Raw genomic sequence first — 18,314 nt, 5'->3', positions numbered from 1 at the left:
TTTTCTTACTGCATTGAAGTCCCCTAAAATACACCATTGACTACATGCTACCCCCAACTTAACATTGATTAATTCCTCCCACAATTTTACTTTTTCTTTAAAATTACAAGGGGAATACACATTAACTAAAACAACTGGAGTTAAGTTGCTATTAACTTCATTACAATACTCACCTACGCCACATTGTTAGTATCCTCCCCGAATTTCCCACTGTTGTTTTACTCACCCAGTCAATATTGTTGTCCCTCCACAAGTTGTAACAACTGGATGGTTGCAGATCATGTAACTTAGTTTCCTGGATGCTTATCATGTCTACTCCTTCGCTTACTAGAATCCCCTTTAGGCATTTCCATTTATGACTCCCTCCCAGACCCCTTATATTTAAGCTAATGATTTTCATTATCAACTACGTTCTTTCCTACTTTACTTTTCCCATGATTTGTGTCCCTCTCTTCCATTTGTTCTAATTCTTTCAAAATATGTTCCTCTTCATCTAAAAATGTAACACCTAATTCTTTTGCTAGACTCCAAATTGTTACAGGATCAAAGTCACCCAACGGGCACCTTTTGGACCAGAATAGTCTATTGCAATTTACAATATTATCATCGAATAACGAATTACATATAGTTTGAACCACTGACTTGAGAATTTTTCGCTTGCTAGCCTTTCCTTTGTCCTTCGCACTAGGATTCAATGAGATTGGTCGTTTCATACTTGATTCTCCTATCCAAAATTGTCGCCTATTCTGGAAGTCTTTTGGGTCCATAGTTGTTTCTTTGATTAGGGTCATCTGCTTCGACACTGGGGTTTCGCAACGATCATGGCCTTCAGATCTCGCAAGATCTTTGCTGGGGATCACCGAACCGCTTGGATTCACACTTCTATCTGCCGCATTGGCATTATGCCATATAGTCTTCCCGAATGAATAAGAAACATCATGGGAACCTCTTTCTTGAACGCGAACTCCTAACTTGTTGATCTGATGATCGAACCCCATCATGACGCTTCCTGGTTGATGGTCACTTTGTCTAACAGATTGGTTGTCTTTAGTTACCCCCACAACGGACAAACCAGTGTTCCCATAGTCTGGGCCAACATTCCCATTAAGGCCCAAATCTGTTTCATTAACAATAATGTCGGTACCCCCCTCAGCATTATATTGGGCTACCTCTAATGTTGACCCAAAGTCAACAGTAACAGGATTTCTATGGGCAGACTCCTTAACAAAGGTATTAATTAAGCTATTGTTATTTATAGGCTCTGGCATTGGTAGTACCTCATTCGGCTTGGGCTCAGACCTTCCTTTTCCAGCTTTCAGGACACAACGGTCAGGAGAGACGTTACCGATTCTACTCGACATCTCCGATGTTGCTTGGATGCTCCGATTAATTATAGTTGTTGGTGATTGGACCGTTCTATCCTCTTTCATCTTATTCTTCTCAACAACATTCAGGATATCATTGTCGCACCGTTCTGATTCTGAACTAAAATTAAACAATCCTTTGCAGCTTGAGTTATACTTAGAGGAAGAGTCATTGACGTTTGCACAACAACACGTGGTTTGCATACCATTATTGGTTTCTTCCTCTAGAATGACATTATAAATTTTCCCATTTATTCTCATACTTTTCTGGATCCAGATCTTCATTCCAATCGGGACTTTAACATTTAGTCTTGCATATTCTAAGTTATCCCAAGTAAGTGTTTTTTCATCTATGGAAACTAGTTCCCCTGTCAGAGCCACAATTTTTTCAAAGCATTGTTGTGACCATAGATTGAAGGGCAATCCCCTGCATCTAACCCACACCAGCTTATTTTGTACCGTTTGAGAAGAGTTCCAGGGGGTAATAGTATCGAAAACAGACTCCCACCACTCATTGTTCTCATCTATGATATTACCAATCTCTACACCTTCGATTCCTTGAATCAATATCGCATTCTCTCCCAAATATTTTGCACTTAATCTGCCTAACCCATATTGAATAACTTCTTCTATAGTTATGTTAACTCTCGAGAAATCGCTTACCCTGCCAATATAGCTACCTTCCAACCAGTTAATGTCAACTTCTGCCGTATCGAAGGATATACCTTTCCATACATGTTGGGATGTATTGGTAGACGCTTTGACAGCTTGAGCATAAGATTGGTGATGTTTGACCTCTCTCCACACTTTCCAAATTTGAGGGGACCTTTTTGCTTCCAATTTATTAGATTGCTAAGATGTTTTCTGCCATTCTTCCCTTCCATATCTGGGTTTATTGACATGTAGTTTGGTTGATCCAATTCTAATTAAGTCTAGCTCTCGTTGGAGACTTTGCTCATTCTTCACCTCTATGAACCAAACAAAACCATACCTATGTCCCTATTTGTCCAGTAGTCGCGAGATGAAAACGTCGGTTACCTTTCCCCATCGTTGGAACACCTTCCACAAATCATACTCGCCATAGTTGTACAGAAAATGAGAGAAGAAGAAAGTGGTAGTCTTTCCTCCCCGCAGATGACCAATCATTTCAACAGAAAGGAAAGAAATGCGTACAATGGTACTCGGAGGCGCCTATAGGAGTTGCGAACAACGGTAACCTATAAACATCAATCGATTCCACCGGTTCACACAACTGCCATGTGGAGCTTCGCCGTTTAAACCCATGATCAAACAAGGAAAAGGGCGTGCGTGTGATGAGGTGGAGGGGATCATAGTGAGAATGGGAAGGAAGAACCTAGTGAAAGATGGGTGGCGAAGGTGGCGGAAGAGGTGGCAAGGGAGGTAGTGGAGTAGTAGAGGAAAAGGTGGCGTTGTAGTGGAAAAGTTAGATCTGAGGTTATTTTTCGAGAACCTCGCACATGCTTCGATGGAAGAGATCGTACAGAAATTTAGTTTGTCATAGTTTTTTGGATAAATGAGTGATTGTTAGCTAATTTAGCTTTGATTCATAGATAACAATATCAGTAGTTTAATGTTTTATATCTATATATTTATTTAGATTTCTTCTGTCTTAATAGGTATAGTTTGTCTATGTTTCGTGAAATGTAATTTTTATCATGGATTTGGTGTGATTCTCTCATACTTTGTATTCTTTTATTTTATTTTTTCTTTTCAGTCAATTTTCATATGATGTCAAATGATTGATGGACTTTGGAGTGTCAACATAACTGAGATGTCAAAGTTCAAAGTTCATAGCGATGTCTAACATGACTTTATTTGGAACTTATAAGCAGTGGCAGAGGTTAGAAGGGCAGGCGGAGGCCACGACCCCCCTACCCAAATATTTTAAATTGTTTTTACATTATCTATAACAATATATAAAGAGAATACTCTCTTTTGTGTTCACATTTCATATTTTCACTTTTACCCTTAATTATTATTTTAAAAATTAATTATTTTATAAATAGTTTACTGTTATTCTAACAATCTCTTCTGTTATTTTAAAAACATCTTTTGTATATATATTTTATTTTTCTAACTAACATCTAACGATTATTTTAAAAATTAATTATATATTCTTTATTGATTTTAACTCAAATTTTATAAAAATTAAAAAATGCGAACACAGACGCTCGCTAGTTTATATTTAAAATTTTTTAAATTATATAAATTTTATTTATTTAAATTGTTTATATCTTTTTAAATTAAATAATATTATATTGAAAATTAATGAAAATTAAATTAATTATTTTTTATTTATGTTATAAAGTATAATAATAAATAATAAAACATATAGAATCAAATATATAAAGAAACAAATTTATTAAGATATTTTTTTTCTCTCCTATCATCTTTTGAGTTTTTCATATGTTGTATTCATCTCTCATGCTTATTTATATTCTTTTGTTAATAAAAAAAAGTTAGACAGAAATTCATCATTTCTGTCCTCATTTTTTCATATCTTCTCTCCCATTCTTAAATAAATAAAAAGGATAACTTTCTCTGGTCTCACTTGATAGTGGAATATTTTTTTAACATTTAGCACTATTTTTGATCTCATGACCTTTTTATATATTCATTTTTATTAATATAGAAGAAGAAGCAATGTATTATGTGATTTTTCATAGTCGATTTTTAATTGTAACTTGATTATCATAGTTTTTTTTAATAATTATGTCTCTCAAATTTTGGTTAGATTATGATAAATTATTTTTTAGTCTTAAACTTCTTTTTTAAATAGGTATATTGATGAAAAACAAAAGAATAAATTTATTTTTTAAAATTGATAGAGAAACTGCTGATGAAGATGAAAATATGATAATATGGTTACTCGTCGCATAATAACGAAATGAAAACTTGTGAAGACTTTTTGAATCAAATGCACGTTAATAAAATGGAAGATGAATATTTTATAGATAATATTGTTATTTACATCGAAAAAAGTTAATTGAAAAATTTAGTTATGATTCAATTACCATGAGTTCAAAGATATGAATAAACGATAGACATTCCTTTAGATATGTGTAATTTGTTTTATAGTTATAGATATACTAGATTATGTATTCATTTTTGTTGAATTAGTTATAGTAATATTAAATATATAAATTTTGAGTATGTTATTTTGTCTCCCCTAAAAATTTTGGTGAAGATCCACCATTGCTTATAAGAAAAGAGTTTTTATATAAAAAATCAACAACATAGGATTTTGCACCTATGTACTTTTCTAAGCTGGTTATTAATACAAACCATCAATTTTGACACCATTGTTTAATCATTCAATAAGGGTTGAATCGATGAGATTTGATACCAATGAGCTATGCATCAACTCATATAAGAGATTATGTACGATCTTTAACCCTTGATCATTCAATAGGAGATGAATTACCGAGATTTGAGACCAATAAGCTATGAATAAACTCATATAAGATATTATGTACCACCTTTAACCCAAAACTTATAATCAATTGGTCTAGTCTTCCTTATATATTACTTAACTTTCTTGTTTTTACTTGATATAAGACTCAAACTCATATTTTGATTCACAATATAAATGATACCATACAAAACCATCTAATTTTTTTTTAAAGAAGTAATTAATTTTATTATATAAAAGTATTAACTAACTTTTTTAATTGGAATAGGATAATATATTCCTCACTTGTGTGTATAAATATTAAAACAACTAGATATTAATAGTGTGAATTCAATTTTATACAGTTGAAGGAAATAACTTCAAAACATATTTTACTTAGATAAAACAAAAATTTATAGACAATATTTTTCAACATTAGTTCTTTGGTATAGTATTTGAATTTAAGTGGTATCATTATGATAAAATATATTTTTACTTAAACGAATTTCGTATGCTTGAAACTTTACCTACTATAAAGAATGTTGTTTCTCCTTAGTTTTTTAGGCTTTCACAACATTATTCTCAAGTTTCTAGAGGTTGCACATTATTTTTTCTAATTCTTAAGAAGTTGTTCTAAGTTAATATCGACAATGCTTTGTATGTATGCAACAAATGTTGTCATTTTTGTGTTAATATTTTAATTTTGTAGGTTTGGTTCAAATATTTTTCATATCTCCAAATATTTATGTAATCTTACTGTCAAGTTCTTGATTATGCAAGTTTTAAACTTAATATGATTTCTTCAACCAATATTCTTACCTTTATAGATTTAATAGATTTAAGCATTCTTTTTTTAAGCTTTTATAAGTTTCAAATGAAAACACTTGGTGGTCATGCAACTAATTTAGTTGTGTTAATAAACACACTCCAAAAACATTTATTTCTTTAGTGTACTTATGTGTTCCTCTAGAGGCTCTAATTGTAGAAATTTATTTACTTTATTTTCTTAAAATAATAATATTTTGATCAATTTTTAATCTATCATTTTCATCACTTTTAGATCATCATATCACATCGTTAAAAGAAATAAAATAAAATAAAAGTTGATTAGAATAATAGATTAAAAGTTAGTCAAAATATCATTATTTTTTTTAACGTTCATTTCAGTAAAGAAACATAAAATAGGTGACTTATGTACCACTATAAAAAATATTATACTTACCCATTACAAAAATTTGTAGAAAATGATAAAAGATTGTGAGTAAGTTTATTAGATAATGAGTGTAGATAAATTTTGAATGAACTTTTATCCGCGAAAATATAATTCATGGGTATTACATAAAAGCTATCATCTATCCATAGGTGATTTACCTATCATGTTAACTATTTTATTTTGTGACAATTATCAACAAAAAACATGATCACCTTTGTGGTTAGAGCTGTCAAAGTGGGTCACAACTTGTCGATCAACCTGACTCACTACTGGTTCGGATCGGGTTGAGTTGAAATTTTTGGGAGTTTCTCTCTACACCTCCAAATACTTCTATTGTACCTTCAAAGCTTAATTGTGCAGTTGATTTTGCCCCTCTGACTTACCTCTGACTTAAATAGGTAAAAATAATTAAAATAATTACTGTGTTAGGTGAATTAAGAGTTGTATTTGGTTTTGATGTTGCACCCCTCGAGAAGTCACTTTTACTGTTTGCATTTCTGTTTTCAGAAGCTCTACGACTTTCGCTCTCAACTATGTTTTGAAATTTTGCAATTCCATTGTTTGGGTTGCATCATTCAAGTCTATCGAAACATTGTTTTGTTTTTCACTTGTTTAAGTTTTATCTACTTGATATATGTAAGTTATTGTTTCACGTTCATTATTCATGCTACTGATATACTCAAATGTTAATGAGATGCATGCATTTTATAGTTCAACTTTGTGTATATTGATGCATTTTATTAGTTAAGTTTTGTATATATTGAATGCATGTTATGAATGACTGATTTATGTTTGTAAATGACATGAAGATGTTGATAGATGACACTAGAAAATGAAAAAAAAAACCAAAAATCATACACCGACATTCGATATCCAATTGTACCAAAAAATAAATTTGGAAATTCGCTTCATGAATTACACAGATTTCGACATCCACATTTCCAAAAATGGATTTGAATATTCGTTTCATCTTGTTACGAAATGGATTTGAATATTCGTTTCATCTTGTTACGAACTTCAACATCTGTAATGATCCATAATAAATATTTTCAACTATTAAATTTTAAATTATATATTTTTTGTAATTTATTAGATATTTATTTATTTTATGTATTTATTTAGTTTTAATTTTTTAAAAGTTAAATAATGTGTTAAGTCTTTAATTCTTAATTTTAAATTTGTTTTAATACAAACTGACTTTCAGTGGAGATGGAACCCACGAATTTCATTTTATACAGACGGGAATTCGAAATCCAGTTTGTATTTTACTTTATCAATTTTTTTGATTTTTTTAATTTGAAATGGTTTGTAATTATTTTGAATATTTTTTTAGTTGTCATGATTTTGTTAGCTTTAGTTATAATATTTTATTTATTTAACATATTTTTTTTATATTTATATTTTTAATTTTATTAATTGGTTGAAAATTTAATAATATTTTTAATTTAATGTTGAAAACTCATTCATCAAATAAATAAAAGTTAAAAAAATGTAGAAAATAATTATCACAAATTTAATACAAAAATTGTAAATGACAAAATTTATAAAACAATAAAGTAATAAACTGAATAAAAGAAACAAATTAAAACAAAAATAATAAAATAAATAAATAAAAACTCAACTTAAGAACTAGAAAAACAATAAATATTAATAAAAACAATAAATTAACAATATTAATCAAATTAATCAAATTGAAATTAAATTTTATAAACAAAATAAAATAAATAAATAAAAAACATTAAAAACTAAAAAAACAATAAATAAATAAAAATAACTTCAAAATAATTAAATTAAAATAAACAAAATATTATAATGACCAATATTTCAAACAAAAATTTATTATTATTAATTAAAATTAACAAACTAAAAATAACTATATAATTTTTTTTAAATTATTTAATGTAATTATAAATAAAATGAATAATTTAAAATTAAATAATTAATACATAAATTATAAAAAAAATTAAAATTAAATCTTATAAACAAATCAATTAAACTTACAAGCGGATTTCAAATGTCGTATACAAATAAAAACATTAAATAAAAAAAGTAACTTACTAACCGCACTTCCGATGCTGGTATATAATTTTATTTAATATAATTAAAAATAATATAAACAATCTAAAATTTAATAACTAATGTATAAATTATAAAATATTTAAAATTAAATCTTATAAATAAAATCAAATAAATAAATAAAAACATTAAAAACTAACAAACAAGAAATAAATTAAAATAACTTGAAAATAATTAAATAAAATTAATCTAAATATTATAAAGACAAACATTTTTAACAAAAGTTTGTCATTATTAATTAAAAATTAACAAAAAATAAAAATAACTACAAAAAATAAAATAATAAAATTTTATTTAATATAAATATATAAAATATTAATAATCTAAAATTAAATAATTAATACATAAATTATAAAATAATTGAAATTAAATTTTATAAACAAATCAAATAGAAAAATAGAAAAACTAAACTCATTAGCTGAACTTTGAATACCATTTAAAAAAAAAAAATCGAATTTCGTTAAAGTACTTGATCGGATCTCGAATACCGATATACAATTTCAAATCTGTTTATCACTCTTTACAGAAATTTGAAAGTCTATTAACGATTTTATCAGATTTCGAAATACATCATGTGTCCCAATTCAGATTTTCATTTCTACATGCTTTCTAAAACGATGCTACACATACAATATGTTTTTTTCATTTTTTAGACATCATATATCATTTGCACACATGACATAATCAAAGTTCAAACAATAACCATATTTTCCATGTACATTCAAACTAAAGCTATTCATGAACAGTAGTATCATGCATACCACGGATGCCACTGTTGAGAAGAAACAAAGAACCCTTGCTTCCTTGCAGATTTTGTGGATGCCTTAGATTTTGAATTTCGTGTGGGTGTCCATGCAAAGGGCCTCTAATATCCAGCAGCAGTGAATTTCGAATTCATAATGGGTTCTGTATTTCGTAGCGTGAGTGGAGAACTTCTCTTTAAAAAATTGAAAGTGGAGGAGACATATTAGGTTAAAAAGTATTAGGGGGTGAGGTGAATTGAAGAACCGTGATTTCACAGTAGCATAGGCACATAAAATCTTTTTTTAACTTCTTTTACTGAATGGTTAAAGATTTAGAGGGGTACTATAGGAAATTTAATACTTTTGGGTGTGCATTAGAAGTCTTTGGAGGTTTATGGAGAAGTCTTTGAAATTTTTTTACAAATTTCATTAAGAGTTAATTTTTGATTGACTCATCTGATTAAACTCGTGGTGAGAGAAGTTGGCACACCAACCCATCCACACATAATTTTTTGGTATATGGGTTGAGTTGGATTCTTTTTGTTTTTTTTTCTTGGGCAACATGTTGGGTTGACAAATGCAAACATATTATTTTTGTGATTTTAGTTTGTATTTGGGACAGAACATTATTTTGGATTGTAATAAAGTTTATTTATATTTTAATCATGATTAAAATTTAGTTTTTGTTGAGACAAAGGAAAAGAAAAATTATATATATTTTTTTAATTAAGTGAGTCATTGAGTTAATCCGTTTAACCCACCAACTCGTGATAAATCTGGTCGGATTCAAATTTATTTGATTCACTAATAACTGAGTTGGATTGGATTAACTCACTAAATGACCGATCCGTGATGGATTGGCCAGACCAGATAACTCATTGACAATGGTACGTGTTTTTACTAGTTTATGTTAGAAATAATTTTTAAATTATTAAAAGTTATGTTATAGATATAGTTAATAGTTATTTCTACATTTATATTTTATTAAGTTATTAAATTACATGATATTGATGCAATCACATATTATATTAGAAATCAAATATTATATTAGAGATAATATTGAAAATAGACGAATTTTTGAATTATATAATTATATACCTGATTCGATTTGGTTAATGATATCCCATTCCAACAATAAAACAAAATAATATCTCTTTCCAACTATAAAATAGAATTCAAGTATTTTAAATGTGTATAAGTTTAGTTGTATAATAAAAGCCATGGAATGAGGAAGAAGTGAAAAACTTAATTTAAAGTATGTCTACATCTAAAAAAATTATCTTCATGATCGGTCTGTGTTCAAAGGAATTCATAATAAGGCAAAATAATTTCACCAAATCGTTCTACATTCAATATATATAATTTGAATGAATAATAGTAAATTTGAAATATAAGAGTAAAAAACTTTTCAAATAAAATTAAATAGGTCTTTTCCCCTTTGGTTACATTTAAATTAATTGAAGTAGATGATTATAGGTATTTTAAAATAAATTATTACGAAAATGAAAAGGGAAATTTTTATTGGGTTGGCTTGGTCTCTTTGTTCCTCTTTGCCTAAGCTTCCAAACAGTCTTTTTGCCACCATAGCCGCATCCCTAAATCGAAGACGAAAACATTAGAGCTTCCCCATTCACCTTCTCCTTCTTCTCAGATTCTTTCATCATTCATTTCATTCTCATCTTCATTTTCTGTTTACAAATTGCCATAATAATAAAGAAAAAACGCAGTATTCTCTTACTGTATTGGGCTTCTCCGTTCCTTCACAAAACCCCACCAAAGTTCGTTACTTATTTGAATTGTCCATGAGAAACCCTCTCTGTTGGCAGAGTAGAAGAGTAATTTCAAAACTTGTGTAATGGGTTTACCTTTTGCACATGAAGAGAGCAGTTATCTCCTCTTATTTCCACTGTTTACGTTATAAATATCATAATCCTTTTATGGGTTTTGGTCCAAAGTCTCTTACTGTGAAATTTTCCTCTTCTTTGGGTTCAAGCAATGCCAGACCTTTTCCTGATTACTCCCCAAGAAAGCCTTCAGTCAAAGACACTGACTTTGTGCACCACATTTCCACCACCATTAAGCAGCGCCGCTCCGAGCCTCTTCGCCGGATTCTCAAGCCCTTTGAGGCAAAGTTCAAACCTGACCATTTCATATGGGTTCTTCTGAACATCAAGGATGATTATAAACTGGTGTTGGATTTCTTCAACTGGACGCGCCTTCGGAGGGACCCTTCTTTGGAAGCCCTTTGCATTGTTGTTCAGATTGCTGTCGCTTCTAAGGATTTGAGAACGGCTCATAGGCTGGTTTTTGAATTCTGGGAAAAGTCTCATTTGGATGTAGGTAACTCGTTTGCTCAATTTACTGAGAGGTTGATTTATACTTACAAAGACTGGGGTGCACATCCCTTTGTGTTTGATGTGTTCTTCCAAGTTCTTGTTGAAGCAGGGTTGCTTGTAGAGGCTGGGAAACTGTTTGAGAAATTGGTAAATTACGGCGTTCTTGTTTCTGTGGATTCTTGTAATTTGTTTCTGGCTAGGCTATCTAACAGTTTTGATGGGAAAAAGATGGCAATTAAGGTGTTCAGAGAGTATCCAGAAGTGGGTGTTTGTTGGAACACCATGTCGTATAACATTATTCTCCATTCACTTTGTCAATTGGGCAGGTTAAAAGAAGCGCATAATCTGCTCTTACAAATGGAGTTTAGGGGGAGTTTTCCTGATATTGTAAGTTATAGTGTTATAATTAATGGATACTGTCAGGTTGAACAGATAGGAAAGGTCTTGAAGCTCCTGGCAGAGTTGCAGGGAAAGGGGTGTAAGCCAAATCAATACACATACAATAGTGTAATTTCCCTTCTTTGTAAGACTGGTAGAGTAGCTGAAGCGGAGCAAGTCCTGAGGGAGATGATAAACCAGAGGATTCTTCCTGATAAAGTTGTGTATACAACTCTCATCAGTGGGTTCGGCAAGTCTGGGAATGTCTCAGCTGAATACAAACTGTTTGATGAAATGAGGCATAACAAAATAGTTCCTGATTTCGTGACGTATACTTCCATGATTAACGGGCTCTGTGAAGCTGGAAAGGTTGTGGAAGCACGCAAACTGTTTAGTGAAATGTTTAGAAAAGGGTTGGAACCAGATGAAGTTACTTATACTGCTCTTATAGATGGGTATTGCAAGGCCGGAGAAATGAAAAATGCATTCTCTCTTCACAACCAGATGGTTGAGAAGGGTTTGACTCCTAATGTTGTCACTTATACAGCATTGGTTGATGGCCTATGTAAACGTGGTGAGGTAGATGTTGCAAATGAGCTTCTTCTTGAAATGTCTGAGAAGGGCCTTCAACCAAATGTCTGCACATATAATGCACTAATCAATGGTCTTTGTAAGGTAGGAAATACAGAGCAAGCCATAAAACTTATGGAAGATATGGATCTGGCAGGGTTTTATCCTGACACTATTACATATACTACACTTATGGACGCTTATTGTAAGATGGGTGAAATGGCCAAGGCTCATGAAATGCTGTGGGTTATGCTTGGTAAAAGACTTCAGCCTACAATTGTTACATTCAATGTGCTAATGAATGGGTTTTGCATGTCAGGGATGTTGGAAGATGGTGAAAGACTAATTAACTGGATGTTGGAAAAAGGTATAGCGCCGAATGCCACAACATTCAATTTTCTCTTGAAGCAGTACTGTATTAGAAATAACATGCGTGCTACAACAGAGATTTATAAGAGGATGTATGCTCAAGGAGTGGTGCCTGACAATAATACCTATAATATTTTGATTAAAGGGCATTGTAAAGCTAGAAATATGAAAGAGGCATGGTTTTTGCATAAAGAAATGGTTGAAAAGGGATTTAGTCTAACTGCTGCTTCTTATAATGCTCTTATAAAGGGTTTCTATAAGAGGAAGAAATTTGCTGAGGCTAAGAAGCTATTTGAGGAGATGAGAACTCAAGGATTTGTTGCAGAGAAAGAGATATATGATATTTTTGTTGATGTAAACTATGAAGAAGGGAATTGGGAAAATACTCTTGAGCTTTGTGATGAAGCAATAGAGAAATGTCTTGTTAAGAAAACTTAGTTGACTTTTTGCACATGCCACTTTATGAGGGAATTATCAGGGCAGTAATTATTGTTTCTATTGTTTCTTCTTTCTTGGTAAGTGACACTTGACTTCCAGGAATTTTCCAATCCCAAAACATTGAAACAGATTATCACAGTAGCGCACACAAACACGAGGGAGTTTTACAACCTCGAATTCAATAGGAAACTTCAAGATTTTTTTGGATAATTAGGATTGTGCAATGTAGGCCTGAGTCCCTTTGGGCCCAGTAAGTATACGGAACAAATGTAATAGAGATTTCTTCAAATGTGATAGGATTTTTTAGTAGAAGAATGTAAATAGAGATTTTAGATAGAAGTCATTCTTGTAGCTTTTCCATCCTTTAAGACTTGTTATAGAGAGCTGTGATCAATAATGAAAAGTTGATGATTTACTTCAAAGTTGTCGTACTCATGTGCTAAAATTTTAAATTCCTTTAAATGAATCATTAATAATCATGAAGTGCTAAGGTTTGTTTTCATGAAGAGGCATTACTGCTGATGTAAATTAGATTAGTTTGCTTGAATCTATTAAAATTAGTTTTAGTTAATTTGGTTGAAAGAATATATTAATTACTACAAATTTTAGTCATTACTAACTGGTTAGTAAAATTGTCTGAAATGCTAATCTGAATTTTGTACCTGGTTTAGTTGTTTTCAAGAATAATAACAATAATCAGCAACTGCTAAAGAGCAAAATCAGGCATTTTGATAGCATGGTGATCTAAAAAGTGTTGGAATTGTGCAAGACCAAAAGCAACAGTATAAATATTTAAACAGAAAGTTTAAATGAAAGTAACTCTAGAAACCTTTATTTTCTTGTATTTTTTACGGAGAACAGTAACCAATGATGATTTACTTTCTACTTGATACAAGGGCTGAAAGTCTAAATTCCTTTAATCTTACTGAAATTTCTGTCAAAGTTTGATTTAACCTGTAAGAGGAGACCTCAACGAAGAGAGTTTAGTGTAGGAGGGAGGGGGGTTGGAAGGGTATTGATAGGTACCCAAATTACACAAAAACCCGAGGTCTTTCGAGAGGAACTTTCTCTCCTGACGTCCTTTTACAAAACAACCAAAAAGACTCCCTTCTCACCTCCTTATAAGACTATTTATAATAATAGTATGTTACAATTATGTAATTACAACTGTACTAACTTCCTTCTTTTTCCTTCTTTTGTAAGTTTATCAAGCCTATCAATACCCCTCCATTAAGATTCACCTTGTCCTCAAGGTAAAATTCTTGAAATTCTTTATGAATGCAGGCAGCAGATTCCCAACTATTCTCAATATCTGGAAGATGTTTCCATTTGATAAGAACTTCTAAGTCACCTTGAGTGGTCTTTCTAGTATCTAGCTGTTGTTCTGGATATACTTCCAGAATATAGTCTTCAGTAAGTTGAGGAGGCAGGGGCTGTGTAGATGTGGTTGGCTGCCATCCCTGGTGACTAGTGATGCTACTTGTTATGTTTGGGGTCTCCCCTATCCCTTTATTATGATTACTTGTGACAATAGAATTGCCCACTAGCTTGTGTTTCCATTCGGTGTTCCCCCTTGTGTTGTAACTTTGATTTTTTCCTCAACGATCTGAGCCTTCGTCGTCAATTCAGCCAGAGTTGAGGGATCAGACAACTTCACTTCTGCCTTAATATCATCCCTTAATCCAATCAAGAATATCCCAATAAGATAATCTTGATCAATCCCCTTGAGTAGCCTTGCATACTGTTCAATTTTTTCAGCATAATCCTCAACCAATCTAGTTTGAGTTAAGGAAATAAGCACCCCAAAAGGATTTTCAACATGTTGGACTGGAAGCGATACACCACTGCCAATTTGAATGATTCCCACCATTGGAACCAATTCAAGGCCTTCCCCTCCAAAGCTATCATCACAGCCTCCATTCTTTCCATTTCAGATACTTCTTGGAGATGAAAGTATCTTTCCAACCGGTTGGTCCAGCCAAATGCATCATCTCCTGCAAAAAGAGGAATATCTAATTTGCACCATCTTGAACCTGTATTATGCTGCCAGTCTTGTTCTTGTTCAACATACTTGAAAGGATTACCCATGTTCCGATTCGACCCACACGTCGGCCCACTCAACATCTTCTCCACCACCACCGTAAGTCCGTTAATCAAATTTTCCAGCCGCTGGAACCTCTCATCTCATGATGTTCCTTTTCTGCTCTGTCATGATCTTGAACCAGTTCTTGGACTATCTTTTCCAACCTATCCAATATTGATTCCATTCTTGTATTCACCACACCCCACACAACTACCACAGAACCAAGAAAGAGACTCTGAATACCAATTCATAGGTACCCGGATTTACAGAAAGATATAAGGGTTCTTGTATGATTTATTATGAACAAACTGTTTTACCAATTTAGTAAGAACATGTAACAACCATGTACACAAACCCAAGGTCTTTCGAGAGGACCTTTCTCTCCCAACTTCCTTTTAAAAAACAACCAAAAAAACTCCCTTCTCACCTCCTAATAAGACTATTTATAATAGTCTATTACAGTTATGTAATTACAACTGTGCTAACTACCTTCTTTTTTCCTTCTTTTGTAAGCTGTATCAAACCTATCAGGTATTGAGAAAATTGTAACAGAATGGTTACTTATATAAGCAGATTAATAGCCATCAGTTAGCATAACAGAATTGTATAAATAGTGAAAGAGGGAGAAAAGAAACGGGGATATTCTTATGAAGAAAAACAGTGAGGCCCAAATGTGACAAACCAATAGAGAGTGTATACCGACGTGTGATTTCTATTATTAGTTTCAGTGACACACCGATACTGGTTGGAGGGCTGAAAAACATAATAATGATTCATATTTTATTGCACTTTCATTTCTCTGTATTAGTTTTCGAACTTGCTTGTATCCATTAAATCAAATTCTACTTAATTTAGAGCTGGAAGGAAATAAACTACTAGAAAATTTTAGTTGTAACAACATATGCAGATATACTTTGAAATCGATAGGAAGCCAGAATGGGTTATAAGCTTTTAGGGGGGAGATGAAACAAACAGAGCAAGTCTACTCTCTAGCCCTGATCCTGTCAGAAATAGTATCCTGAATTTTGTACACAAGTCTAGTTGGTCTTGAGAATAATAATAATAATCAGCAACTGTAAGAGTTCCAAAATTGGAATTTCAACTTCACAGATGTCTAGACATGGACGTCTTGCAAGCTACCTGAATTAGTCCCCACTACTTTGTGGTATTGTTCTCTTTTTTTATGTCTAACAATGTTTTCTTATGTGTTTGTTTTCTAGCATTGGTATTCTACCTGGGTACTAAGAATTTTGTATCATGGGAGCATAGATACATTTGTATATCCATATGGTCTGCTGGTAACTTTTTATATCTTATTTCTGTACTGTGATAATTATAATTTCAGTATTCTCAATATATGGAGAGCATAAGGATACAGTGTTTAAAGAAATATTTTCTCACTAGTCTTAATTCTCAATTGACAAATGTCCAGGCAAAGGCAAGTATTTGACAATTTCAGTTTCTTCCATCATATGTTGCGTTATACTCACTGTTCTTGAAAGAGATGCAGGTGTGCTCTTCTAATCGAAGAACATAAATCAATATATGACATAAATGTGGCTATTGGTGAACCAGTATGTGCACACAGGGGCTTGAGATTTCCCTGATATGGGATACTGGACTTAGATGCATATTTCTAGTATGTTGGTATGAATTTGCTTCACTGACATATAAGTTCTTCCCTGGGATCCAGCTTTTGCAATTACAGTTGCTTTATCTGATTTTGTGGTCAATTAGAATGCCTGTATATCAAAGCATGTATATTCTCGAGTGGATGATGTGAGTGTGAACCGGTATAAATAGAAAGGGAATCTGGGTATAGTGGTAGAAAGTAAGAATATGACTCAATCGGATTTGTTTCAAATTTGTTTTTTAAGGTGGGTTTCTATTTTTATCTTGGTTGAAGAATAATATTTACAATATTTAATACTTCAATCTAATAACTTTGCGGTGACATTAATGAAAGGTAGGAAGTAGGTGCAGTAAAATAGTTGAGAGGGGTAGGTAACAGGACACAACTTCATCTAGCATTCTACGTCCACGTTGTGAACTAACCTCCTAACACTCTACATCAACTAATCTTCTCATCACTTGTGCTTCATTCTTCTATTTAATTCTTTGTGATGAGCATCCAAGTAGAAAGACAAACCTAGGGAATTGTAACAGGTGACCATGAAGAATGAGGTGAAGTTGTTGGGAGCATGGCCAAGCCCATACGTGTTGAGGGTTCGCATAGCTCTAAACATGAAATCAGTGGAGTATGAATTCCATGACGAAAAGTTATCGTCCAAAAGCCAGCTTCTTCTTCAATCCAATCCTATCTACAAGAAAATCCCAGTTCTCATTCATAAGGACAAACCCCTCTGCGAGTCTTTGATCATTGTGCAATATGTGGATGATGTTTGGTCCTCTGCCTCTCCCATTCTCCCTTCTGATCCTTATGATTGCGCCATTGCTCGTTTCTGGACCGTCTACATTGATCAAACGGTATAATAACACTCTTAATTCCTGCCATTGTTCCCCTTTTAGTTTTAAAAGTTATGCAGTTTTATGATTCCAAAGGCAACTTCGAAATTTTAGAAATTTTTTTCAAGTTTACTCATTTTTGTAAATTTCAAGTAAATCACGCAATTTTGATGAAAAAAACCTTTGAAAATTGTAAAAATGATGCACATCTAATGAGTAGTGACAATTAACAAGACGCTGAAAGTGTACTATATTTTGTATTGATATTGAACGAATGTTTAACTCATTTTCATTATTTTAACATAAGAAGTAATGTATGATAAAAAAAGCGTAGCTTATGAAGTTTGTGACTACATGAGCAGTTGTACCCAACCATGAGATCCATTAGAGGAGCTTCGGAAGAGAATGAGAAGAAGAGGTTGATAGAGGAGGTGAGAAAAGGATTGGCATTGTTGGAGGATGTGTTTAAAGATTGCAGCAAAGGCAAGGGGTTTTATGGTGGTGACCAAATTGGGTTGTTGGATATTGCACTTGGAAGCTTCTTGGGGTGGCTGAGGGTGGTAGAGATAATCAATGGGGTGAAGTTGCTTGACCAAAACAACACACCTGAGCTGCTGAAATGGGCTGAAAGGTTTTGTGCACATTCTGCTGTCAAAGATGTTATGCCAGAGACAGAGAGGCTTCTTGAGTTTTCCAAAACTCTAGCTAAGGGCTGAAAATGGATGCTTCTACTCAAAGTTGTTGAAGTTTTCAATAAAATAACATGCCATGCAGTGTTGCTCATGCATTCATCAGGGTTTAGTTTTCTTAACTTGTTTTCTTTAATTGAAATCTGTGTAGTTGGAACTTGATATGAATATTGTTTC

At 32.2% G+C, this 18,314-nt stretch overlaps 2 protein-coding genes across 2 annotated transcripts; both read left to right on the top strand.

The window, feature by feature from the left end:
* Positions 1-10,328: 10,328 nt before the first annotated feature.
* LOC114179011 (pentatricopeptide repeat-containing protein At1g05670, mitochondrial) lies at positions 10,329-13,321 on the top strand. Its single transcript, XM_028065191.1, has one exon. It carries the CDS (start codon positions 10,683-10,685, stop codon positions 12,897-12,899), a length of 2,217 nt encoding a protein of 738 aa, XP_027920992.1. The 5' UTR covers positions 10,329-10,682; the 3' UTR covers positions 12,900-13,321.
* A 3,789-nt stretch (positions 13,322-17,110) lies between these two features.
* LOC114179012 (glutathione S-transferase U17-like) lies at positions 17,111-18,314 on the top strand. The gene is made up of 2 exons (XM_028065192.1): positions 17,111-17,469; positions 17,811-18,314. The coding sequence occupies exons 1-2, from the start codon at positions 17,155-17,157 to the stop codon at positions 18,162-18,164; spliced, it is 669 nt and encodes a 222-aa protein (XP_027920993.1). The 5' UTR covers positions 17,111-17,154; the 3' UTR covers positions 18,165-18,314.

The sequence above is a fragment of the Vigna unguiculata genome, chromosome 3 (genome assembly GCF_004118075.2).
Source record: "Vigna unguiculata cultivar IT97K-499-35 chromosome 3, ASM411807v1, whole genome shotgun sequence".
In the NCBI taxonomy this organism is placed as follows: Eukaryota; Viridiplantae; Streptophyta; class Magnoliopsida; order Fabales; family Fabaceae; genus Vigna; species Vigna unguiculata.
Note: the sequence above shows the minus strand (reverse complement) of the source record. Positions and strands in the feature narration are given on the sequence as shown.